Source organism: Anolis sagrei, chromosome 3, assembly GCF_037176765.1.
Source record: "Anolis sagrei isolate rAnoSag1 chromosome 3, rAnoSag1.mat, whole genome shotgun sequence".
Taxonomy (NCBI): domain Eukaryota; kingdom Metazoa; phylum Chordata; class Lepidosauria; order Squamata; family Dactyloidae; genus Anolis; species Anolis sagrei.
In genome coordinates, this window is record NC_090023.1 from 45430003 (window position 1) to 45457499 (window position 27497).

General features: G+C 37.1%; 1 protein-coding gene across 1 annotated transcript in view; it reads left to right on the forward strand.

Annotated features, from left to right (window-relative positions):
- ALCAM (activated leukocyte cell adhesion molecule) overlaps positions 1-27497 on the forward strand; it is a 185830-nt gene that overhangs the window by 123725 nt on the left and 34608 nt on the right. The window contains exons 3-9 of the mRNA XM_060770681.2: positions 4188-4407; positions 9279-9343; positions 11884-11971; positions 12115-12297; positions 16388-16515; positions 17994-18123; positions 25111-25223. Coding sequence (XP_060626664.2) covers positions 4188-4407; positions 9279-9343; positions 11884-11971; positions 12115-12297; positions 16388-16515; positions 17994-18123; positions 25111-25223 — 927 coding nt within the window. The remainder of the gene's footprint in view (positions 1-4187; positions 4408-9278; positions 9344-11883; positions 11972-12114; positions 12298-16387; positions 16516-17993; positions 18124-25110; positions 25224-27497) is intronic.

Here is a 27497-nt window from a genome sequence, read left to right on the forward strand (position 1 = left end):
CTTATGTTTGGAAATCTAGAAATTTGCGTAAAAGCTTTCTTGTTGAAAGAGGTTCACATTTCTGATTATCAGCTCCTTCACCCTTAGCACATGAAATCCCTTATCTTTGTCTGGATCCACTGTAAAGTTCCTTGTGTGGCAAAGATAGTGAAAGGAATAAGGATCTTCGGTCTCAAGAGTATCTTCAAATCCTCCTGTGTTACTTGTGAAATTGAATCGTAGCAATACAGCAAACAAGGGTGTGTCTGAGTCTATGATACACAACAGTTCATCTGTACACAACAGTTCATAGGATTACAGGGACCTGGCAGCTTATGTCAAGGTAGTTCTCAAAGGCTTAATGAATTAGTTAGCTTTTAAACACCCAGAAGGTATCTCTTGTTTTAGCTTCACTACATTGATATAGGTAGCTGAAGCTTTTACTAAACGTTACATTTTCCATGAATGCAATTTACAAAAACTTACTACTGTTGACAGTTAACTCTGTAATAAGTCACAGTAAAGGGTTGTATACAATATTATACTGAGATAATATGCACACATAAGAATGAATCCCCTCAATGGGTGCATCTATATTGTCATACTGTAGAATTAATGCAGTTTGATACCACTTTGAAACGGTTCAATGCTGTGGAGTAATGGGAGTTGTAGTCTTACACAATCTTTAGCCTTCTCTGCCAAAGATTGCTGTTGCCTCATCAAACTAAATTCCAGGATTCTATAGCATCAAGCCATGGAAGTGAGAGTCAGCCATAGTCATAAAGAAATCTACCCCTTGGAAGGGAAATTCACTCCTGGAGTTATCATGGGGAAAAGGTGTCTCCACGAAAGCTTTATCCAAAATACTTGTTTCCAAGCAAGCCAAATTTTTCAAAACCCAATTATCACAGGGACAGAAAATGTGGTGAATCTTCTGAACAGGGGCCCAGACAGCAAAACAAACACCAAGGGATGTTAACTCTTCCTTACGCTATCCAAAACACACACACATATTGTTGCACTTTAAAAATGTACCTGTCCTGAGTTACATACAAATGCAACTTAAGAACAAACCTACAGTACCTATCTTGTTTTTAACTTGGGAGCTGCTTGTAATTGCTTATATCCTTAATTATGTTTTAATAAAACGTTAATTTAAAATTTTTCAGACAATTGATTGAATTCAATGAACAGTGAGGGAAATGCGATAGCATTTCTCAATCTCTAAAAGTTCTGTATACAGGTATACAGGTTTGCCTTATTTCATTTGTTTTCACTCATGATGTTGAGCTGACCCCCCACTTACCTTGGATTAATAAATAATACTTATTTTCTAGGCCAATTATTTTATTTTATTTTGTTTGGCCTAGCAGAACTTTGCTGATATCCATATTTTCTATGCACAATATTTTGTGTCTCCACCTATGGTTCAAGAGATGGTTAGCTAATTTACACAAGGATTCAACTGCACCAACCAGCTAGCTTCAAACTGCAGTGGAGTTAGCTAGTTAGGGCCCATCCAGACAGTTCCCTTAACACAGGAGTTCCCACAATTTAAAGGGGGCTGTCCAAATGACATCCCTGAGAAACACAAATTCATTCACCGCAAACCAGGGAAATCCTGGTTTGTGGTGAATTTAATTAGGTTGTTGTAGGTTTTTCGGGCTGTATGGCCATGCTTTAGAAGCATTTTTTCCTATGTCCATATAGCCCGAAGAACCTACAACAACCCAGTGATTCTGGCCATGAAAGCCTTTGAGAATACAGTAAGTTTAATTGTTAGTGGGTTTATTCTGCACCTTCTTGGAAGGTGCGGGATATACCCACGACTTTGATTGTCTGGACTGCTCCCTCAAAAGTTCTGGACTTTTGAGGGGGCAGTTCAGACAGTAGTCCAGTGTTTTCCAGGCTGGAAAACTGTGAGGGCTACAATCCCCTCCCCACAAACCCCCTTTTTTAAAAAAAAAGAAAAGAAAAAAGAAGAAGAAGTTACCAGGAGCCATTTGGCTTCTTCTCCTTTCTGACACCCAAAATGAAAGGGAGGAGGGGCTAAATCACTCCTGGCTTTCCCCCCCCCCCCCTATGTTTTTGGGTGTCATTGGTATGTTCCCTCAGGTAGGAAAAGAAGCAAAATAGCACTAGTGAGTTTCCTTTTTATTTGTAAGGTTTTTTTGGGGGGGGGGGGGAAATAATGGTCACATGTTATCCTGGAAGTATTCGGGGTAGCATGTGGACAGCCAAAGGGAAAAACCAATTTTTCCCCCTACCTGTGTGGATTTAAACCCCTTTGGAGCAGGTTTCTTAAACCCACTCCGAAGTGGGTTTAATGTATGTGTAGAACTTTCCTTAGTTTCAAATGACAGGTTCTAGTTAAAACAAGCTGCTAAAGTGCACTGCAGTGCAGATTCAAGAATTTAAAGCATGTCAAGCAAAGTCAGGGGAAAATCTTTACCTTGAATGCACATTCGTGATCTCCAAATGTAAAACTCATTTCATGGCAAAATTGACTCCACAGAATGTGAAGCTCATTGAAGACACCTGCCCACACTGAAGTGCTTTGTAAAATTCAGAACCCAGAGCAGGGGGTGCCAAAAAACATGCCAGTAGCATAGCTGGACAACAGTGGGCCAGTACACATCCTGACAGCGGTAATTGATTATCTATACTGGTGATTGTCACTTTCTCTTCTTGTTTACTCCTCATATGCCTCTACAGCTCTGGTACACATATCACCCAAAAATGGGGAAAATGCATTTTCTAATAGCTGTCTAGCTATAGAAATTTTAGATTCTGGTTCGAGGTCACCTTCCATGGTTAATGTAATCCCTTTCCCTGCCTCAAATCTGTTCCAGAGATGTCAGTCTAATCATTTGCACAGCAGATTTCTTCCAAAATGGTTCCAAACTGACCTAAGCAGTCACAAAGTCAAAAGTGAACTATGGGATTGTGTATATTTTCCTGAGGAACTGTTGGCTGCCCTAAAATGTACACTTTCTGCAGTTATTTCTATACCAGTGCAGCTCACCACTTTAACATGGTTCTTTGGATCCCTGCTACTAGATAAGATAAAGTTTAAAACAGTTTATCACATAAAATGTGTTATATAGGGCATATGTGTTTTATGCATGCTTTTCATTGTATGGAATCTCAAATATGATATGGTTACATAATATAAATCAGTACTGTTGATAATAAACATATGAAATGTTTATAGAGCACCATCAAGAGTTGTGACTTGGTAACCATGATCCTTTAGTGCAGGCATGGGCAAACTTTAGCCCTTCAGGTGTTTTGGACTTCAACTCCCACAATTCCAACAGCTGGTAGTTGAAGTTGAAGTACAAAACACCTGAAGGGCTGAAGTTTGTCCGTGCCTACTTTAGTGTACTTTAGTGTACTTCAATGTATAGTAAATTATACACATGTACTTCAATGTATAGTAAATTATACACATGTTCAATCAATTGTATGTTATTGATTTTATAGTTATTTATTTTAGTTAATTATGTTATGTATTGCTTTTGTGTGTATATTGTGGCATTGACTTTTGCCAAATTGTACGCCACTCTGGGCCCCCTCGGCATGAGAGAGAGCAAGATAGAAATGTAGTAAATAGATAAATAAATAGATAATTGTGCAATGGATGCCGCAGATTTGATCATACCTGTTGCAAATTAGTCAATTGGCTTTCTATCAGCCAAGTCAAAAGTGAGCTATAGGGCTGTGTGCATTCATCCGAGGAACTGTTGGCTGCCCTAAAAAAGTACAGAACTCCCTGCAGTGATTTCTATACAAGTGTAGTTCACCACTTGACCATGGTAGCACACTTAATAATCTAGGGCAAGTTACAGCTTTAGAGCCTCAGAGGATGACAATGGCAAACTGCCTCTGAACAAATCATGCTGAGAAAACTCCATGATAAATTCACATTAGGGTCATCATAAGTGAGAAATGACTTGAAAATACATAGCAAGTGCCCTGGAGGAATTCTAGCCAACATGCTAGGTCTTTAAGAGCTAGCAACATTGTTTTAAGTATAGCTATACTCCTGCTGACTAAATCATATTGCAATTGGCTTTGAAAATATCTGGATCATTTCATTGGGTCAAAATTTTTGTATAATTTTGAAGAAAGTACTAGATGGACAAAATAGTAAAGTTTTTATATTTTTCTTGTTTAAAAAAACTTTTCTTTTTTTTTAATTCTAGGAAATTGCAAACAAGCCTTCAGAGTTTATTGCCTTCAGATCTGCAACCAAAAAAAATGTACAATATGATGATGTACCAGAATACAAAGACCGATTAAGTCTCTCTGAAAATTACACTTTATCAATTAATAATGCAAGAATTGGTGATGAAAAGAAATTTGTATGTATGCTTGTAACAGAGGACAATGTCTTTGAACAGGCTACAATAGTCAAGGTGTTCAGTAAGTACCAATTAATCTAACAACTAGTAAAATTGATAACTAATGTGTAGATCCTCATTTAAGAGATTTTTAAAGAGCATTCCCAAGGCATGGTAGTGAAAAGCATCAGATTACTTACTTGTTCTGTCATAAATGCAAGTCCTAATTTTATGCTTAGCCTTGGCATAACAGACTCTGCTATCATTTATGTCCAAATGTGAATTCCAGCAGTCTGCTCCAAACAACTGTAGTGTGAAAACATGATTTCTCTTACCCAGTTACTGTATTAATATAGAAATGCATGTTAGGAAGAAATTTTGAAATGTGAATTGTGAATGTTCTGTGGTGCTCTATCACTGCTAAAATGCAATTGCAGTTTGTGTGTGTGTGAGAGAGAGAGAGGGAGAGAGAGTGTGTGTGTGTGTACTGAATAGAAGCCAAGGAGAAATGTGCAGTACACTTGTAAAACATCAATACTGGTCTGTGCAGACATAAACATCATCAACCCCATTATAAGTTGAAGGAGTTTTTAATTCCATAATTCAGTATGAATAAACACAGTAAATTTTCTGTTAATATTCACGTGAAAGAGAAAAAGAAAGTTCAAATAGTTTTGTCAAACATGCACCGTTTCTTAGCACCACTTTTTTGAGTTCAAGATCTTTTGAAATTTGTATTTGTACCCCATATTTGATCTTATTCATTAGATCAGTATAGGTATTTGCTGGAAGGTGCAAGATCTACAAGTGGGGGTGCCCAACAAATCCCCCCTAACATTTCTGCACAGGTTGCCTCCTCTTCATACCTTTTGGCAATGTAAACAGTTTTGGATTCAATTACAATTAGGTGAACCCGTCATACACATATTCACCCTCACACATTCACACAAATGCTTTAATATTGCTTTAATGAATCTGGGAAACTTTAGGAAAACACTATATGTTTAGTGTTTATTTCTATGCAGTGTGAAGGACTTTCAAGAAGAACTAATCTCAAAAATCAGTTAGAAACACAAGAGGAGGACAGCGCTGTACTTCATAAGATTTGCTTCAGAGATTATGGTGATCATTGTTTAAAAAAACTGTTTATTGTAAGCCCTTATTAAAAATGGCGACACAATCTCAGAAGAGAAGCTTATGTAGGAAGCCCATTTTAAAAATGGCTACCACCATTTTCCTCCACCCCAAGTGCCCCAATGGCAGGAAGACCACATTCTTCAAGCTCCTTCGTGTTGCTGCTGAACACACTTGGTTAGGAAAGGAAAGGGAGAAAGAAGAGAAGGCTGCCTTTCTTTCTCCAGTTTGTCAGGGGTTGTTATTATCATTGTTATTATTTCTTACCCACCTCCTCTACCTCATGTCACTGCACTTGCACTGAGTTCCTAATAGAGGCAAGTTATTTTCTTTGCTCCTCTCTTCCCCCCTCCCACCTTTTAAACCACATTCTCTTTCTTTTTATTCATTAATTCAGTTCCCTAACTTTACTTGTATAGATGCAAACATTTGAATTGTTATAATTGTTTGTATAGATGCAAACAATTATAACCCTTCAAATAAACATATCCTCTCCTTCTCTTTAACTGTTCCTACGTATGTGCTCCCTATGTAGTTTTAAAAGGAGAGGAAATATTTATTTGTTACGTGTTCTTATGTTTTACCGTCAACTTATTTGCTCATAGCAAAATTTATAATTTTGGCCCCAAAACCTGTCATTGATGTATATATGACATTAACTTATACATTATCCCAACAATGACTTATATATATTTCAAATAATCTCTGTCTAGATGAGCAAACAATTATTTCAGGGTTTTCTGAAGATCTTATTCATTTCTTTGTATGATAAAATATTTCCAGTGGATTGGAAAATAATCTTACTACTTTTCCTGTTTCAGCTAAATCGTAAGGAAGAGCTTTGCTGCCAGTTGTTTATCCAACTCTCTTCTAAAGTTTTCAAAAGCCAATTCAAGTTTAGCATAACAATATTTCATATACTGTATTTTATATTTACACTTGAATGGTAGGAATCAAAGCTCAGTTTACTGGCACCATAATGTATTCCTATGAATAGTTAATTTTGCTGACTTAGCAAGAAAAAAGGCTCTTAACATATAGATTTTTCTGAACTTAAGCATGCAAAATATGATACTTGGAATTTTTTGCATTTAGAATTAATTTCCATACTAGCTTCCAAAGAAGGAGATTCTTACAAACACCATATGTTTTCTCACTGAAGTGTATTAAATTATATCCACAGACTCAGTTCCAACTATTTTTTTCTCAAGCAGAACTACTGTGTCTCTAGAGATAGATATAGTTCTGTCAAGCTTATTGTCTTTCAGTCCTCAACTAATGGTCTGGCACAACTAGCTAACACGCTGTGTTGGGGTGCTGTATTGCTAACACTTGTCTGCAGCCAAAGCTGAATTATTCCAGTATCACTGTCAGTCAGTTTTCTTGCTGAACCTTGTCAGCAATTTCATATGCTTCTTCCAATAAACATAATCTTTCCTCCATTTGTATTTCCTGTCACCATTACTTAAAGATTCAGAGCTTCTGTTTTCGCCGGACTACAAGTGTTATAAGCTTCTAAACCAAGGCTTAAGTAGCCTGCTGAAATTTCTCACCTGATGCTATTAATTTCTTGAGCTTTAAATATATTGCTTCTTTAGAAAACACAAAATAAAAAGCTTAAATGAGCAGTGAAATTACATATTTGTTTTGTCTTCTCAGCTGCATAGTGTAGTACTTGTGTGTAATAAATAGACTGATCCCTAACTTGTGTTTATTTGGTCATCTTAGTGATTTTAGTAGCACTCCCATTCAAGTAATTGTGTTGAGGATGGCAGACAAATAATCTATCAAGCAGTAGGTGAATCCCAGAATGCTTCCCTCAGCAATACTTATTTTAGCTTATCCCTGTATAGATAAGATAGCTCTGCAGGAGTCATAAATGCCTTTTACATAATTTAGACGGCAACTCTGTTTGCAACAATTAAGCAGTTTTTAGCAATTAAAATGGCATCAAATTTAATTCATGTCAAATGGGTTGTCTTCTTCCTACATCAGACACAGCAGACTTATCTGTCTTTGGAGTTTTTGTTTTTGTTTTTATCCTTTTGTCCTGATTGTCTGGAAAAAAAAAACTTTGACAGAAGAACACTGAAGACACTTTGGGGAGATATAACAGAAGGAATCTAATTTTGATGATGCCACTTAAATAATAAATGAAATTGCTTCTACCGAGCACCTTAGTATCATCCATCATTACAGCTTATCAGTAAATGCAGGCCAAGATCCATCAGTGTATTTGGTATTCAGTATCAGTGAACAAGAATTTTCTTTTCTTCAATGTCATGTCACAAGAATGTCAGAACAGTCCAGAGGATCTCTATAGTAGATATTCAAGGTGCATATGATAGATGCAGAAGCTAAAGATTGCAGGTTCTAGTGGAAGCAGTAGGATGATCCTGAGAAGCAGACCATTCGCTTTTGGGCTCAGTATACATTTTATTACTTAACATTGTAAAATAATTTTAGAATAGTGCATTTGTACAATTGTTGTAGTGGCCAATTGTTTGTACAGATTTAGCATCCTTTAGTTGGAATTTCAAAATCCAAAATAGTCTACATGGTAACTAGTAGAGCGATACTTTTGTTTTATGAGGTTTCACAAGCTTTGCCTAAAATGTATGAATTATCTTCAGGCTATGTGCATAAGATAAATATGAAACATAAACAAATTTCATTGTTGTTGTTATTATATTTATTTAAACCCTCTTTATCTCCCCAAAAAGTGGCTTGACAGCAAAGCATCGGTATCCAATTTAAAATATACAAACATTACAACACAAACATTACTAAAAAAACAGTATTTAAAAATTCAGTTAAAATCCATCAAACATATTCAAAGTTAAAAACCATAGCATCCCCTGACTAGATCTTAAACACCTTCATTTTTAAATGCTTGTTTGAATAAAAAAGATTTTAACCTGCGACCGGAAGAACAGCAAGGAGGGAGCCATTCTGAATTCCCTGGGTAGGGAGTTCCAAAGTTGAGGGGCAGCTCCCAAGAAGGCCTGCTCTCTTGCTCCCACCAACTGACCCTGAGATGGAGGTGGGACTGAGAGAAAGGCCTCTCATGAAGATCTCAGGGCCCAGGGAGGTTCGTACAAGGGGATGGGGTCATCCAAGTAGCCTGGACCTGAATTGTCTAGGGCTTTAAAGGTCATAACCAGCACTCTGAATTGTGCCTGGTAACAGAGTGGGAGCCAGTGGAGCTGCTGCAGGAGAGGTTGTCTGCTCCCTGTAGCCAGCCCCAGTTAGCAAATTGGCTGCAGCTCTTTGGACCAACTGAAGTTTCAGAGTCCTCTTCCAAGGCAGCCCCACAAGTTCCAATTAGTTTGCCTTGATCCAGTCCATTACTGATGACAGGTGCTAGATTAGAGTCAGAACATCTTCCTTGGCATTAGGTGGAAAGGAGTTGTAGAGTTGGGTATCGTCTCCATATAAGTGGCACTGAACTCCGTCAGTCCCCACAGCCCACCTTGGTTCTTTGGGCTTCCAAAAGTATTTTTAGACCTGGGCCCCATCTTCAAAATATTTAATTATGTACATGTATGCAAATACAGTTATTAAATCAAAAATATTCAAAATCTGAAACACCTAGACTTCCAAGCATTTTTGGATAAAGGATACTCAAGCTGTAAACTCCAAAAAATATGTTAGAACGGATATTGTGTGCATTTAGGGGGAAAATCTCGCCTGTGTAAAACACTCCTGGGCTTGTTGAAGTTATAACTTTCACATAGATAATACTTTTATCTGCATAACTGTAGTATCATCAAAACGTTTACAATGTCTTTACTATTTTTTTCCTTTAAAAAAATACAGAACAGCCATCACAACCTGAAATCATAAGCCAAGCAGAATATTTAGAAACAGAACAGTTAAAACTGGTAAGTGAATCTTATTTCTTTAAAATTTATTTACTCCTTCCAAACTATTAATTTCATTCTGCCCCATAAGAACGAATTGTGATTTCAAGGTGTCAAAATGTAGCATTTCCTGTCTGCATGAAATATATAAAAATAAACTAGTAGTAGATTTATAAAGGATTATCCTTCTGCTCACATGTTAACGGCAGTTACACTACCACAATAATGTACCCATCAGTCTTTCCAAAAATTAAGTAGCTACAATAATCTTGAATTTGCCTGTGTTTCATGGTTTCATGCAGAAATACTTTCCACTTAAGGAGATTCTATGGGCCTTTCCAAAATGCGGGCCCTGATGAGCTTTTACCAGAGGCATCCAAATGATGCCTCTGGTAAAAGCAAAGTAATTTGAGGCAAAGCAGGTAAACCCTCCTTTGTCTTGAATTACTTTGATAATAGACCCTATACCCCTTTAGACCTGAAAGGTCCAGGTCTAAAGGGGTATAGGGTCAGTGGGGACTGATCCACAGGACTGTTTTCACAGTCCTGGGGTCAATTCCCACAACCCACCTCAGTTCTTCAGGCTTCCAAAAGCCCAGAGCATCAAGGAAGCACCCCCTCCCCAACCTCCCTTCCACCTCCAAAAAGCCTTAGAAGAAAAGAAAAACTTCCTGGCTCGGCATTAGGCCTCTCTAGAAGCCTCCTGGAGCATATCAATGATGCACCGGGGGGGGGGGGGGATACCTCCTGGAATGGAAACAGTCCCCTGGGAAAGCCCAAGTCTTTCAGAAGGGTGTAGGGACTTAAACCTGCTCTAGAGCAGATTTCTTTAATCCAAAGCAAGTTTAAGCTCTCTCTGGAAGCACCCTATAGTTTACTTATTTTGAGGGATGTGAAAGATAGTCCTGTATCTCACAAGCAGAGTAATTAATGTTTTCAAGAAGAGGATGAGGAGCAAACAGCCCATACCCCTAATATCCACACATAGAATCAAGCAGATAAATGAAGGAGGCTTGATAGTCTTCATAAAATGTATGAAATAAGCTTATTTACAAATAATCTCATAAGATCTCCTGATGGGAGCCTCTGCAATGTGATCTTCAAACATGGAAGGAAGGAAGGAAGCAGTGGACTGCAAAATGGAAGATGAAAAAATTAAACAATTGCATACTAACAGGTGCAGAAAAACAGATGATGTGTCTGAGACGAACAGGAAATTATATGAATCCATATTATATCTCTTAAAGAGACATGTTTATAGTGTAGAGCTTTTTCGATCTATGCTCCAATTCTGTGGAACTCATTGCCTCCATATATTAGAGTAATGTCGGAGTTGCGACCTTTTGTAAAGGCGCTCAAGACTTGGCTGTTTGGTTGTGCATTTAAGTAATCGGATCAAATTTTGCCATAGTCACTGCTGAATGTTTTTATGTTGAATGTTTTTATATTGAATGTTTTATATTGTGTATAAGCTATTTTAAATTGTAAGTCGCTCGGAGCACTTTGGTGGAGAGCGACTAATTAAGAAATAAAGTGATGATGATGATGATGATGATGATGATGATTATTATTAGCTATTTCTGGTACAGGCATCCTAAGTTTGCTGCTTCTTAACACTCCTTGAAACTATTACATTCAAATCAGTTCTATACATTATCGATTATTCAACAATGCTCATATCTCAAGCTGCTTTTATTTAAAGTGTGTCTTTGTTGTTGTATGCATTCAAGTCGTTTCTGATTCATGGCAACTCTAATACGAAGCTATCATATGATTTTCTTGGCAATATTTTTTGGAAGAGGTTTCCCTTCATCTGAGGCTGATAAAATGTGACTTGCCCAAAGTCATCCATAAGTTTCATAGACAAGTGGGTATTTGAAGAAACCCCATCAAAAAGAATCCTTGACTGACAGGAATCTTCATAATTGGGATTTATTATGCACAAAATTTGCATCTGCTTATTGTGTGCAGAAAACAGCATTTTCTGGGCAATAATGACATTTTCATTCAGAAATGCAAAAAAAAAAACAACACATGCGAATTTTGCACAGATTTTTTGTAAATCCCATTGAAAGAAAATTGTTCTTCCCTCCAGGAACAATAGTGATGAATTGATATTCTAGGGTTTAGCATTATGAATTTTGGTATTCTAGGCTGCATTATGCATGGTCGGGCAAAAAAATTCCTATGATGCCTGGCATTTCTTGAATATCCACACATTGTGTAATAAGGGGAAAACGTTTACAATAAACTCTGGTTCTCTACCACTTTTGACACTGGAAGAGTGATGGGAATGCAAACATTGCATGGAGCAATATGAAACTGAGTAAAAAGGAAGAGTTTGGTGCTTTTCTTTTTGCCCTTTAACTGCTAACATTTGTGTATGGGAATAAGAATGATGTGTGAGAGGAAACATGCTGCATTCTAGTCCACATCATAAAGATTATGGTGAGAAAGTGGATTAAATGTTGTGGGATGTGTTTGACCAAATAGTCATAAAAATGTAAGACAATTTCCTAATAGCCTGAACTTCATATCTAATTATGTCTTTATCCTTTTAGCTTGGACAATGTATTGCAAAAGATGGTTATCCAGAGGGAAACCTGACATGGTTCAAGAATGGAATTGTTCTTCAGCCTGTTGAAGAAAGTAAGTTTTAGAATGTGTGCGCATTTTGTTGTATCTTCAAAAAAAAAAAATCAGTTAATACGGTGGAATTATTTTTCTTAAGTGATTTGCTGTATTCCTGAAATTACTTCTTAAGCACAAGTTTTTTTCTTTTCTTTCTAAAGCTATTGTCATCCATGAACAAACTAATGTGGATCAAGCAAGTGGACTATACACTGTGATATCTTCACTAGAATATAAGCCAACAAAAGATGATACTGATGCACAGTTCACTTGTACGGTGACATACTTTGCTCCAACAGGACAAGAAACAATACGATCAGAGTCAGCAGTCTTTGACATTCACTGTAAGTTCATAAATCCAGAATATTAAAATAGTACAACCACTTTCTAAGATAGAAACCTGAGTTTTTATAAGGTTTTAGATGAGCAAAGCAAGGTTCAAGGACAATAAAGTTGGTGGAAAGACTGTGTATTTTATGACCATGGAAAACTTCATTGTGTATGATTTGAGGATGGGTATGACTAGCTGAGGGCCCGTCCAGACAGGGCCTTTATTGTGGGAACTCACACAATAAAGGAGGGGCTGTCCAGACAACATTCTGGACAGTCCCGCATTAATTCACTACAAACCAGGAAAACCCTGGTTTGTAGCGAATTAATTTCATAGTGCATTTATTCCATGCCTTCTTGGAAGGCGTGGGATAAACCCACTACTTCCGGTGTGTGGACCACAGTTTACCCACCCCCTTTCCCCAAGCCCCCAGACCCTTTTGAAAAGTAAAAAAAGCTTACCATCCGACTTTTTGTTGCGGAGGTCCTTTCAAATCTAGCACATAGATCACAATTAGTAGTGTGTGCTACATACTCTTGCTGTTCAAGCACTTTGAAAGACTATTACTTAATATCCATTACATTTTTAGTAATAAAATGATATTTTCCTAGGTGCTCATAATTCCATGACATTTTACATTTTTCTCTGAGTGCTTATATATATTGTATTATAATGACAAGAGCTCTCATGATGCATTTCAGAATTGGAGAAAAAGCTAAATCCTGTTAAGAACGCCAGAAAAGTTACCATTAATTTACTTCTGTTCATTTCGTCCTAACACAGATACTGGGCAAATTGGTGTGACAGGTTTCTGTGACATTTAAATCGGTTACTTAGCAAATACCTGAAATAGCTTTAAGCTGACATGAGTATGTTGTATGCAAATTTTGAGTAGTGCCCAAGATATAGTGCACATACATTCTGCCAAAGATAAATATTTCTGGAACTTACTTGGAATTTTTTGAAGAAAAAAGTATTCATGAAAATTTCCAAGTTTGAATCATGTGGTTTTAATGTTTATATTAGGTGTTTTTAATTGCTATGTTTTCATGTCTAAATATTGTTTTATCTTAAGGTTAATTGTCTTATTGAATGTATGCATAGTTATATGTTTTATTTAGATTTATGATTTGGTTTTTATTTATGCGAGACATTGAATTTTGCCATTATTTGTTGTAAACAACTTTGAGTCCCCCTAGGGGTGAGAAAAGTAGTATATAAATACAGTAAATAAATAAATCTTCCCTTTAATTTCTCCTGGAGGAAGAACACCGAGTAGCAACTATTTTAGTAAGGTGGAGCTCTAAAGGGTATATAAACATAAATAATAAAATTAAAAAAATAAGGATAAGCAAAATAATAACTAACAATAAATTCCCTTGCTAGGAGATTGTTGTGGGGCCCCTCCACAAAGTCATATAACCCAGAATATCAAGGCAGAAAATCCCACAATATCTGCTTCTTACTGGGTTATCTGAGTCCGCACTGTCATACATTCCAGTTCAAAGCAGATAATGTGGGATTTTATTCAGCTGGGTGAAAGGGGCTTTGGCTTTCCCTTGATTCATAGAGAGCATCAGATATTATACACAGCTTCCCAGATATTTCTACCCACTAAAAGAGTAGCCCCCTTTCCTATTTTGCTAGGCTATAGGAATAGATTTGGATTTTCCATGGAATTTAAAGTTATCAGGAACAATAATGACAGTCTAACAAGGAATCTGATTTGTTTTAGAAAATGTATGAATTACCTTGCTGGCAAGCAAATTAACACTATGTAACATGATTTTTATTCCCAGATTATAAATGTCATTTCCAAATTGGTTCTATCATAAAAATATAGAACATTTTTATTAATTTACAAAAACTTTGGTTTCGCAGGACATCCTGCAGCACATTTTACTATAGTTTTTCAATAAATATCTCACAGAGTCTCACCCAATTCAACATAGTTTGTGGCAGCCACAAAAACAAAGTTTCTGAAGTATAACAACTACTTTCAAAGTAAGAACCACACAATTAAAGAGGAAATAACACTTTCAAATCAGGAACAGGATTTTTTTTCAACTTTTGTTACATAGCGTAATATGCATTAAACAATGTTATCTGTATTACCTATTTAGGAACACCTGAAGGGGAATATGGTTTATAGCTCACTTTTTGCTTGGGGCCCTTCTACACCGCCACATAACCCAGAATATCAAGGCAGAATAACCCACAATATCTGCTTTGAACTTGAATATCTGAGTCCACACTGCCATATTTCCCAGTTCAAAGCAAATAATCTAGGATTTTGTTCAGCTGTGTGGAAAGGGCCCCAGTTATAGAAATACATCACAGTTACAATTTGGTAAAAATGCAAATCTGCATTCATTGCCATATAATTCAGTTTCTGGATCCAGATTATCTGCTTTGATCTGGATTATATGAGTCTACACATCCATATAATCCAGTTCAAATCAGATAATCTGGATTCAGAAACTGGATTATAGGGCAGTGTAGATGGGTCCTCAGAGGAAGGCAAAGGCAAACCTCAGAAAAAAAATTCTAACCTCATGATCATTTTGCTTACATTTGCTATGAGTCAGAAATGACTTGAAGTCCCACAACATCTATTACAACAGCAACAGAAAATCTTGTGTGATACATCCACATTGTCATATTCAAATAAACCATTATCTCTTAATTATGGCTAGCCATATGCCAGTCACCTTTGCTTTTCCAAAATGAAAAAATGACATCTGTTCAGTAGTTACAAGATCTCAAGCTGTACTTGCAATGATCTCATATCTGCTTGAGATTCACATTTTTTTGGTGTTAATGATCAAACATGATCTCAGAACCTTACCTTTTCACCCTGGCAACTGCTCAGCAGAAGGGTTTTAAAAGGTGCTACAGATTCCATTTGCAATCATCTCCCAGGCATACAGGACATAAAGACAGAACCCTGAGGGGTGCTCCAGCTGCCTGTTCTTGAACTCTGAGATCACCGATGTTATTTCCTAGCACCCCAATCTTGTAATCTAGTTGAGGTACATCTAGGATAAAAAGGTTGAGTTGGAGAGGTGGCATCATCAGGCAAAGATAGTCCTGCGTCGTACCTATGCCTGATGATGTATGACCGTAACCTTAATTTTATATATATATATATATATATATATATATATATATATATATATATATACACACACATATATATACATATATATAATTATTTGTGAAGTATACAAAGTACTGCTTAAGCTATGGCAGGAAATAAATGGCTGTTCTGCTACAAGACAACAAATTTGAGCAATGGCCATTGTCTCAGTAAACTATGCATAGTACCTTGTCTTATAGTCAGAATGCTGCTTGATATAAAGCTGGAATCTTGATTTTCCCTCACTCTGAAGTAAGCTAACTTAAATTCAAAAGGGTATATATCTGAGTAGGCATACATAAAACTGTTGAAAATATGGTACCTAAAAGTACATTTCTGTGATTTCTGTGAAGCAGACCTACATGGAATTTGGGTGTTCCACAAAAGAGTGCTCCCTTTAAAGGCTTTACATCAAAATATTTTTTAGTTCAAGGGCTGAATTCGGTTTTAGAGAAATTACTACAAGAAGAGAACGGATTCCAATGACAGGTAGTGCCAACAGCAAAAATTAAATGGGAAAAAACATTGTCATATTTAACATTAAACCTCTTTTGTCAGCAACAAAGCCTTAAGACAACTATTTCATTGCATTGGAGGGAAATCATATAACAACTAGGAAACCTCAAATTATAGTGTTGTGAAGAAGGGATATGGCTATTTAGGAAATCCACCTGAGCCTTTTCTGCCAAAGAATGCTGATTCCTCAAGTCCTGGGTTCCATAGCACTGAGCCAGTAGTGACAAACTGCATTAATTCTGCAGTGTAGATACACCCTGAGTGGAAAACCCTGGGAGCTGGATGCAGATTTGCATATCACCTATTTTGTAGTTGTAACTATTGCTCCAGAGGGCTACCTGTGCATGTAATGGTCTTCTCTCACCCATCCCCCCCCCCCCCCCCCGGTCCCTCAACAGTATTTGGGATAGAAAGAGATTATCAATTTATATACATATTTTTTTTACAGATCCTACAGAGAAGGTCAAAATTCAAGTGCTTTCACAAAGGAATAGTATTAAAGAAGGTGATAACATTACCTTAAAATGTTCAGGAAATGGTAACCCTCCACCTCAGGAGTTTTTGTTTTACATTCCTGTAAGTATTGACTTCCTACAAAAGTGGATATAAAAGGGGAGGGAAATGTGTAGCATTCAACAAATATCCATATATGCTGGGTTGATGGACCGAATGCTACATTACATTGAAAGAGGATTACATCTGTGCCTATGAATTTATAGGAGGCTACTTTCTCTGTTCGTTGTTTCTTCTAGTTTGGACAACAAACAATGGTGGTAGAGTTGCTGGACAAAATTCCATCTCCAGCCACTGATCAACTGCAGGAAAATGCGCCAAGATAGTTTTAGCTATTCTTGATCACAGAGAGAAGGCTTTCCCTCTCATCCCCATAAGGTTGCTCATTCATAGAATGAGTTGGAAGAGACCTCGTGGGCCATCCAGTCCAACCCCCTACCAAGAAGCAGGAAAATCGCATTCAAAGCACCCCCAACAGATGGCCATCCAGCTTCTGTTTAAAACCCTCCGAAGAAGGAGGCTCCATCACAGTCCAGTGCAGAGAGTTTCACTGCTGAACAGCTTTCACATTTAGGAAGTTATTCCTAATGTTCAAGTGGAATCTCCTTTCCTGTAGTTTGAAGCCATTGTTCTACGTCCTAGTATCCAGGGCAGCAGAAAACAAGCTTGCTCCCTCCTCCCTATGACTTCCCCTCACATATTTATACATGGCCATCACGTCTCCTCTTAGCCTTCTCTTCTGCAGGCTAAACATGCCCAGCTCCTTAAGGGCTTGTTCTCCAGACCCTTGATCATCCTCTGGACGCATTCTAGCTTGTCAACTTCTCCCTTCAATTGTGGTGCCTCGAATTGGACACAGTATTCCAGGTGTGGTCTGACCAAGGCAGAATAGAGAGGTAGTATGATTTCCCTGGATCTAGACACTATACTATTTATGCAGGCCAAAATCCCATTGGCTTTTTAAGCTGCTGCATCACATTGTTGGCTCATGTTTATCTTCTTATCCATGAGGACTTCAGTGCTCATGATAATTTGAAATGAATCCAGATATGCTCCTGCAGCTAATTGATAATCTTCCAAAAATATATTTTTAAGAACAGGAACAAAACATGTGTTTGCTATCAGAATAACATTTAATGTATTAAAATGAATGATAAATTTGATCATTTGAGAATGGAGGTCAACATATCCTACTAGTGTGTTTCATTCATTGCAAAAAAATGAAAAGAAGGTCATTTTTTCTTATTCGGAATGTTTGGAAGTGTTTGGGATTTGGAATTTTTTAAGATTTTGGAAAGCTTGCATAAACAAAATGAGTTATCTTGGAGTTGGGGCCCAATTCTGAATATAAAATTCATTTATGTTTCATAGATACCTCATACATACAGCCTGCCAATAATTTTATACAGAATATTTCTACTAATTTTATGTATTGAATTACGTTAGTGTACAATCTCAGTCACCCATGTGGGCAATTTTTGAGTATTTTGGATTTTTTAGATAAGGGAATTGCAACCTGTACTTTTCTATTAACTTTAAAGGGAGAACCAGATCCTATAAGAAGTTCAAGTTTGTATGCATTGATAGATGTAAGAAGAAACGCAACAGGGGAATACAGGTGTGCACTGACAGATGAAAGTTTGATGGACTCCACTATAATTACAATACATTGTAAGTATTTTTGTTTTATTTTTTTCTGGTATATTTTTGTCTCCCACCAACAGGATATCTTAGTATCTTCCTTGCCATTGACTAAAGTTAAAAATGGATTTCATTATAAGAGCCTAAGTAAAGCAAATGTATATGTGCTGCCTTGGTTTTTCAAAAGGCTATCTGTATGACTTATTCTGGTTATTTGCTTGGATTCTTGGTTCCTTTTCGCTTCCAACATAAAGGATGTTGCTATGATTCATTGGTATTGCTCACTTTCCATATACAATATAGTTGAAATGCTTTTATTTCTTTGTCCTATGATTTTAAAAAGCTGGTAATTTACTGAACAAACGAGAAAGAGTAGATAGTTTACTCAGAAGTTATAACATGGTTTTTCAAGTATGAAATTCAGAAATGTGCCATAGTTAACATTTGTGTGATTGTGTACCTGTAAAGTTTGCCTGACTTATGGCAATCCTAGGGTGAAAATATTGTGGGTTTTTCTTAACAAGATTTGTTTGGCAGTGGTTTGCCTTTGCCTTGCTCTGAGGTGATCAGTTGGTCTCCATGGCTAACAGGGGTACACATTTACACCCACTGTAAAGCAATGGTGGGGTAGATCAATTTTCTGGCATCCAGGAAGAGCCCATAAAGCATTCCTGTATAACTATGGGGTGAGGGGGCATGACCTCTGTAGATGATAATAAGAGCCACACACCACCATCTTCCTCTTTGAAATTTTACATCTTTGGGGCAATGACCTGGGTCTTCTTGCAGGAAAGGCTCTTATTATTCAAGCAATTATTGATATGGCCAGAATTCAGGATCACTGGCCTTTACTAAAATTGCATGATCTGCCATCATCCTTAGGCAGCGTTGGACCAGTGTAGGAGACGTATGCCACTTAGACTTGGTTCGGAAAAGAGTTAATAAATAAATCATGCATATAAGAGCTCACGCCAGAGGGAGCACTAGTGTGAGGAGAAGCACTAGCACAAGGATACAGGACTTTAGGACTTCAAGGGAGCAGCCTCTGTGCTTTGTGCTCTTGTCTGCTTTGGGAGATTGCTATCTGCTTTGAGGAACTTTAGTTTACTTGATTTTGTGTATTTGTTATTCCTAGTATGTTTAGCTTCATGAAAAGAAGGGAGAGGGAGAGAGGCTAGAATGAATACAGTATGAAGAAAATGATGCTTCTGCCTCTTCACTTTGTGCTTCCTTGCCACAACTGTGCTTCTACCATTTTGGCACAACTTTGTGCTTCTACCATTTTAAAATGTATCTTTTTTCTTATTGTTCCCTGTAAATGTGTAGGTTTTCCCTTACTCTTACACTGGCCAACACACATTTTGTTTCCTCAAATGTGTTTCCATGCCACAAATTTGTGTAGCTACTATTTTAAAGTTGATCTTTCTTTTTATTGTTACATAAAAATGTTAATTTATACTTTATTTGTTATTTCTAAAATACATTTTCTTATTCAAAAGCACGTAACAAAAATTGGGGCAGAGTTTTAAGGGACGGAACAAATTAATAGCATTACAATGCATTTCAATGGGAACATTTGCTTTGAGATAATAGCATTTTGAGTTAAGAGCTCAGTCATGGTATCACTGAATTGCTTTGCAACTTCCTTCCCCTTGTGATCAAAATCCTCCCTCTCCCCCTCCTTCCTCCTCCCTTTTATGATAAAAATCTGTTTATTAGAATGCTCTATTTCCTGTTTTTGTTCAGTTATCAATAAAGTCTCTTTACCTATTCATAACTTAATCAGGAGTGATAAATCTGTAATGGACCATATTACCTATATGTTTGCTGCCATTCTCAAAGTACTGTAAAGCATTTTCCTGCATAGCAGGGGGTTGGACTAGATGACCCATGTGGTCTCTTCCAACTCTATTGTTCTATGATTTTATGATTTGTAAGACATGACCTTCCTTTTCAGAATCCATGTGAGGTGATATTAAAATAATAAATACTGAAAGTATTGTACAATCCTTAGGTATCTTGTTTGATGTGGTAACTTGGATAGTGTAAATTATTGGCATTTTATGTGTACTAAAGCTACACCATATAATGCATATAACGTTTTTATTATTATAATTGGGTCTTTCTAGTATTGACAGTAGTTAACAACAAAGGTACAAAGTTTCATCAGACCTTTCATTAGCACTTTTGCACATATTCAAAATATACACTTTTGAAGTACAGAAACAATGATTAAATCATTTGCAAGCTTTTCATATATTTATTTAAAATTTCTTCCTGTCTTTAATAGCTTGTAAAGTAATGCAGTAACATGCAGAAGTCAGCCTTTGCATTGTCACTTCCCCACTTGGTATGCGCTCTGTAGCAGGGAGATCGACTTGAATTCTCTGCACCAAGTTAACATTTCGCTTATATTAAATACAGCACTTTGTTTCCAAGGCATGCTTGCTTTCTGTTAATCAATTACTGTTGCAATAATAAAAGCTTATTTTAAAATCTTAGGGTAATTTTTCAATCAGTAGGATTTTTTGTTCTGGATTTCTCAGATCTGGCTATTGTAACACAAATCTTTATTACATCATTTGACCCATTTTGGACTGCCATTGACCTCCCTATTTCTCAAATGACCTCAGGTTATTTGGAAGGAGGGAATCCTTTTCAATCATGAGGCTCCACAGGTTTTATGATCTTCAGGAGAGAATACTTCCTTTCTGTGATCAGAAAAGGAAGAGAGGGCCCATTTGTTAGTTGTTTTGTAGTTTTTAGAACTTCTAGCCAGCGGGAAAGGGTCAGCTTCTTCTTTATCTTCCTTCTAACAGGCCAAAGACATTTCTGTTTAAGGAAGATTTTTTAGCTGGACTGAGTTGTAGCATGTATATGTTCTTTATTTCTCATTTCCTTTTATTGATACGTTAAAGTCATTGAGATGAGATTTCAAAATGCACTCCTTGATTAATGTTTGATTGGAAAAACTATTATTTGAAGTGGGGAAAACAATAAGGTGGCATCTGACGGGCATTTTCTGAAGTCTTGGTGCTTGTGATCTTGTGGCTAAGTAGCTACTTAAAGAAATAAGAGAAGTATTCATATGGCCATTCACTCTAGAGAAATTAGGCTTCTATCAGCCATGCACAGATATCAACTAACTATAAATGATGGTTAAACCAGCTTTGCCCCACTTTAGATGCTCTGGAGATGGCTTGATAATATGGAGTATCCTGTGACTTTGGTGCAGTGTAGAAACCTAGGTCAGGTCTGATTTGACTGGTCTACTGACCACATGGGACACCGCCACCATCATTTTTTAAGGGCAAGGAAGAGGGGATGGACAATGCTAGAGTTGATACAGACAGCTGCAGAGCTTCATGTGAGCTCCTGGTTATCTCAGCCTGGTATCAACTAAAGCATCTGTATGGCAAGTAAGAAATGGGGAGATCACCGAATTCCTTCTTCCTGGTCATTCAGGTACCTTTGTTGATATCAGAATGGGGCTTCAGTGAAATCTGGTTGCTTGCACAGAGCTCTATGGCTGACTGGGAGTGCCAGTGGCAACACAGATGGCGAGGTGGTGGTCCAATGGGGCCAATATCGTCGTAACTGAGTCACTTGGACTTTGACCCATTACTTCATGCCACCTCATGGAAGAATGGAGTTTTTTCTGTTTTCCAGCACAGATTTTAGTGGGATTACACACTTCAGAGCAGATGAATTTCCAGAGTTCAAAAACAAGTTTCTGATATTTTTGTATCAAAGCTGTATCAGTCTACAAGAAAAAGAACAGTTGCACAGATAGTACTTAATCTGTGTCTGCAGCTTTTAAAGTTATTTGTAATGCTATACTGAGAGATGTAAGTTTAGGCAAGTGCAATCCACTAAAATGGTTCAAAAGTCATTACAAAACTGGGGGGGGGGGGTTGCTGGAATTTTGTTTCTAAAGTGCTTCTAAAGTATAGTTAGTGAAAAATTTGCTACTATAACAAGAGTAACGAAATTTTGTTACTATTTTGTTATAGTAATTGTGCATTATTACTATAATTGGGCAAATGTCAGGGGCTCCTTTCTCCCTCATTTGTACAGCTATGGGGGGGGGGGGGATGCAATACAATGGTAGAACACATTTACCATTCTTAGCCCACCACATTTTAAACCAGTTCACTTATCCATGGATTTTGGGGAAATTTTCAAATTTTTATAAACAAGTTTTTTTAATTATAATAAAGAAAATAGTTTCTAGTTTGAAAGTGTTGTTTCCTGTTTAGTTGTGCAGTATTTACTTTGAACATAGCGGTTCTACTCAGGGAACTTTTTTTTTTGCACCAAAAACTTTGTTAAATGGGTGGATGACAATGTTATATTGGTGGACTGGATGCTATAGCAAAATGTGCTATAATACAATGAACCTTGTGCAAATACAAAGTTTTTGCAGTTCAATAAACTTTCACCATGTTGTTATGATAGAACCAATTAAAAATTACATTTATAACCCAGGAACAAAAACCATTGTGTAGAATATTAAATTTATTGGAATTCTGGCTGGCTACAGAGAAGAGGGGAAAATCTCTCTGATGCTGAGCACTGCATTCTGGGAAATGGTAGTTTAAGACAGGGGCTTTTGAATTCTCTGGCATAGGGCTCCTTGCCTTCCCAAACTACATTTCCAAGAATTCTGTTCTTTTCCCAATGAAGGCTGATTTTGCCCTCTTTTTAAGCCTCTTCTGATGGTGAGAGGCCATTAATTTAGAGAGGAAAGGCAAGGCACTAAAGCAGCCTTTTTGGCTTTGCTTTCAGCATTGCTTCCTTGCACTGAATATGAAACTGACTATGGGAGCCTTTTACGAGATTTACAAAACTAAAATGAAAAAGTTTGGGGTAAGTTTCGATTCTTAAATTTTTGACATGGGCCATGCCCACTTATCAGATATCAATTTGGAAGTACGAATTTAACAAATTTGATCCGACTCACAAGGACTAATGAAAAAATTTCACACTTCACTTCACTTCATTTCTTAATTAGTCGCTCTCCACCAAGGTGCTCCGAGCGACTTACCATTTTAAATAGCATTTCACAATATAAAACATTCAACATAAAAACCTTTAGCAGTGACTATTTGGCAATTTGATCTGATTACTTAAATGCACAACCAAACAGCCAAGTCTTGAGCGTTTTTACAAAATGTCGCAATTCCGACATTGCTCTAACATATGGAGGCAATGAGTTCCACAGAATTGGAGCATAGATCGAAAAAGCTCTACACCTTGTAGCTTCCAGGTGTACCTCCCTAGGGCCCAGTATGTATAGGAGATTTTCCTGGGTGGATCGAGGTGACCACTGATGGAGAAAAGGAATAAGATGGTCCCTAAGATATAAAGGTCCTTGGCCATTTTGAGCTCTAAATGTCAGGATCAGTATCTTGTAAGAGATCCAATGTTCTATTGGTAACCAATGCAGTTGTTGCAGAATTGGTGTAATATGGGATCTTACAGATGATCCCATTAGCAGCCTAGCCGCCGCATTTTGGACCATCCGAATCTTCTGGGTTGTTGACTTTGAAAGGCCGGCATATAAGGCGTTGCAATAGTTCAACCTAGTGGTGACTGTTGCGTGGATTACCTTGCCAATGCTTCTACTGAAAGGTAGGATGCCAGTTTCCTTGCCTGGCGAAGATGAAAAAAGGCCTGCTTACTTATGGCAGTGATCCGGACCTCCATTGTCAGTATTGAGTCCAACACAACCCCAAGGCTTTTAACAGTGGCAGACGGAACCAGAACTTCCCCATCGAAATAAGGCAGAGACTGGATTAATTCTGGCGGCTGGCCGGGCCAGCGTATCTCAGTTTTTGCAGGATTCACTTTTAGTCTGCTTGCTCGCAGCCAACTCATCACTGCTTCCAAACACAGCTTAAAGTTCTCAGGAATCGCAGTTGTCCCAGGTTCGAGACTCAAGAGTAGCTGGGTATCATCTGCATACTGGTAGCACTCTATGCCAAAGCTTCGCACCAGTCCAGCAAGTGGTCGGACGTAGATGTTAAATAACAGGGGTGAAAGGATATCACCCTGGGGAACTTCACAACAAAGGCAGGAGCTCTCAGAGCTTTGGCCTAACCACTCCACCCTCTGACTCCGATCCCGGAGAAACGAATTTACACACACCTAGTAAATATGTGTCACATCAACTGGAATCCACTTTAATGAAGGCAAATGTTATGTTAGTCTTTAAAAATAAACCTATTAGATTGGGAAAGGAACTAATAACTGGTTGTTGGCAAAGGAACTAATAAATATTTTGAAAGAGGATAGTAAATTGTATTTTACAGTAAGGCAAGGCAGTTGAAACAGAAAATAATAACAATAATGATTTTAACAACAACAACAACAACTGTTACTATTGCTGTTACTACTACTACTACTACTTATTACCTGCCTCCCATCATGGATTGAGGTGGGGAACAACAACATATTAAAATATAACATATGCAATCAGTTAGAAACAGATAACACTTAACCTAGTAAAAACATCAGTTTAAAAAAACATATTCCTGCTCTTTGCCTGCACGTTTTTATCAAAGTAAATCTTATAGTAAAGAATCACAGTGCAACCTTCCAATCATTGTACAAAAGAATCCTTATGTTTTAGGATTACATTTTAGATTTCTATTTTGCACTAAAAATATCTATGTTGAATTAGACAAAAAAAACTTGTATTTCTCACATCATTTCCCCACTTTACATACTATTTTTCTTTCTTGGCAAATCATTTTTTGTTTGTTAAGTGATCCTGCAAGGAAAATATATCGTTTCACTTTTCTGCTACCCAATAATTACATAGATATGCAAATATTTTTCTACCTTCTTTTGAAGATTACTTTATGTCCTATTGTGTAGAAGTAATTGACTGAGACAGAAAATGCAGCTTTAACTAGATTTAACCAACAGAGTTTTTCCTGGCTCTGCAAGTTCTCTAAATGAGACACACTTAAAGAGACTTGTTTCTGACAATACTGACTTTCTATCCTGTAGATTTGGATTTGTCACTTACTCCCAGTGGAGAAGTTATTAAGCAGATTGGAGAAGCACTGCCTGTATCTTGTACAATCTCTTCCAGTAGAAATGCCACTGTATTCTGGTTAAAGGTAAATGTTGGTAATCCTACTATTGTTAAACTATTTTGCTCTCTTGGCTAATGACCTCCCAGTTTTTATCAGGTTTTTATCAAGAACTCTGCACAAAGTGCCTGAAGCAAGATTTTTTCTGTTTTAATTAAATTTTGATTAAATGTGTTTTCAGGTCTGATGTGCTAGTAGAGGGGAAAGGTGTGACAACCTGCTTAAATCTGATGGTCTGTTTCTAACGCTGTCTAAGAATCGGACATAGTTATGAATACATGTTTCATCTCCTGACATCCCCCTCCTTTCCCACTCTCCTTTATGGATTGCATAGTTGCCTTTGCTTACATTGGCAAAGTTGCCTAGGGACACTCATATGTTCCATGGCTGCCACTGTGGCAAAAACAGCACTGAATTGGTGTAAGGTAGCTACCCAGCAGGGCCAAAATAGGTTCAGCCCTGCAGGATGCTATGGAGACAGTCATATATATATAATTTACTGATATATTGTTACTAACAAAAAATCTCAATAAAAATTATATTAAAAATATATATATATATATATATAATTTTATCATAGTTCAATACATTTGTTATACATTATTTTACAGCAGATACATATTATTCAATACAAGCTACCATGCTTTAATTTTTGGCATCTACTGTTATTTTTATGCTTATACATATTATCTATCTCTCACCGCTGTGCTCCCCCCCCCCCCACTCCTCCCAAGCCATAGCTTTTACATATCATCTGTCCAAAATTTCCATTCCTCTTGTGGAGGTGCCTTTCCCTCTCTCTTTTTTAATCCTTTTTCAATAAATTTTCTCCATACATTATCAAAATACTATGGAGACAGTCCTGCCACTGCTGTAGAACAGAAGCAGACAGTATAGCTGCCTTTGGGGCCAGACTGGACTACTGCTACTCTGGATTGGCCTCATAGTAAGTGGCCTGTGTAGATGGGACCTTTGTCCTTTGATTTCTTGATTACAGTCTCCATTTTGATCTTGAACTATTTCCATTTTTAAATTACCCAGATTGAAATTACTTTTGTTTTCTTAATATTTAGCTATAATACAATATATCCAATATTGTTTTGGCACTTTCTTCCTTAACTTTCATTGGTAGCTTTACCTTGAAAACTATATATATGTGTGTGTGTGTGTGTGTGTGCGTGTGTTTTATATTGTTATGTTGATGGTTTTTAATTGCATTTTTATGGACGTATGGCATCGAATTGCACCAACCTGTAACCCACCTTAAGTCACCGTAACGCTGAGAAAGGCGGGCTATAATTTCGTAAATAAATAAATAAATATAATGAAACAGACAGGTTTATGTTTTATGCTTTTTAAGCCCATTGCATAGTATAAATGGGCATTCAGTAATTATTTAAACCACTGCTGAAAGGATTGATGTTTGGATACATGAAATATCTATTTCATATTTATATGGCAATAATAAATAAGGATGGCTGACAATATGGATCTTGAAATTTAGTCAATAATGGCTGTCCCAAAACATCTTTGCCTGTCTTTCCACAGCCATAAAAAGGGTAGATCAATTAACCACTAGAAAATGAAAAACACTTCTCAGGTCTCACAGCTCAGAAAAAGTTAATTCAGTAAATACAGAGATAATTAATTGAGAATTGATATGTTTTGACAATATGGTTAACATCATTTGAATTCTGACCAATGTATTGATTTGCTTGAGTGCTGCCATTTATTTCGATAACAACCATGCAGGTAGGATACATTTGACTGACAATAAACTCTCTGTGGACAAAACACACAGCCACTTTTCCAATTAACTTCAGTTAATAGGGAAATCCCTCACTTTTTGAAATCTGTTATATGTAGAGCTGCAACAGTTCAAACAATGAGGTGCACTTCAAGAGCAAAACAAATCCATTTGTACAGTTATAGAATCATAGAATTGGAAGAGCTCACATGGATCATCTAGTCCAACCCCCTTCCATGCAGGAAAAGCACAATCAAAGTACCCTTGACAGATGGCCAACCAGCTTCCACCACACTCTAAGGCAGTAAGCTCCACTATTGAACAGCTCTTACAGTCAGGAAGTTCTTCCTAATGTTTAAGTGGAATCTCATTTCTTGTAATTTGAACCCATTGCTCCGAGTACTAGTCTCTAGTGCAGCAGGAAATCAGACTGCTTCCTCTTCCATATGACATTCTTTCAAATATGTATACATGGCTATCATGTCTCCTCTCAACTTTGTTCTACAGGCTAAATATACCTAGCTCTTTAAGCTGCTCCTCATAGGGCATGTTCT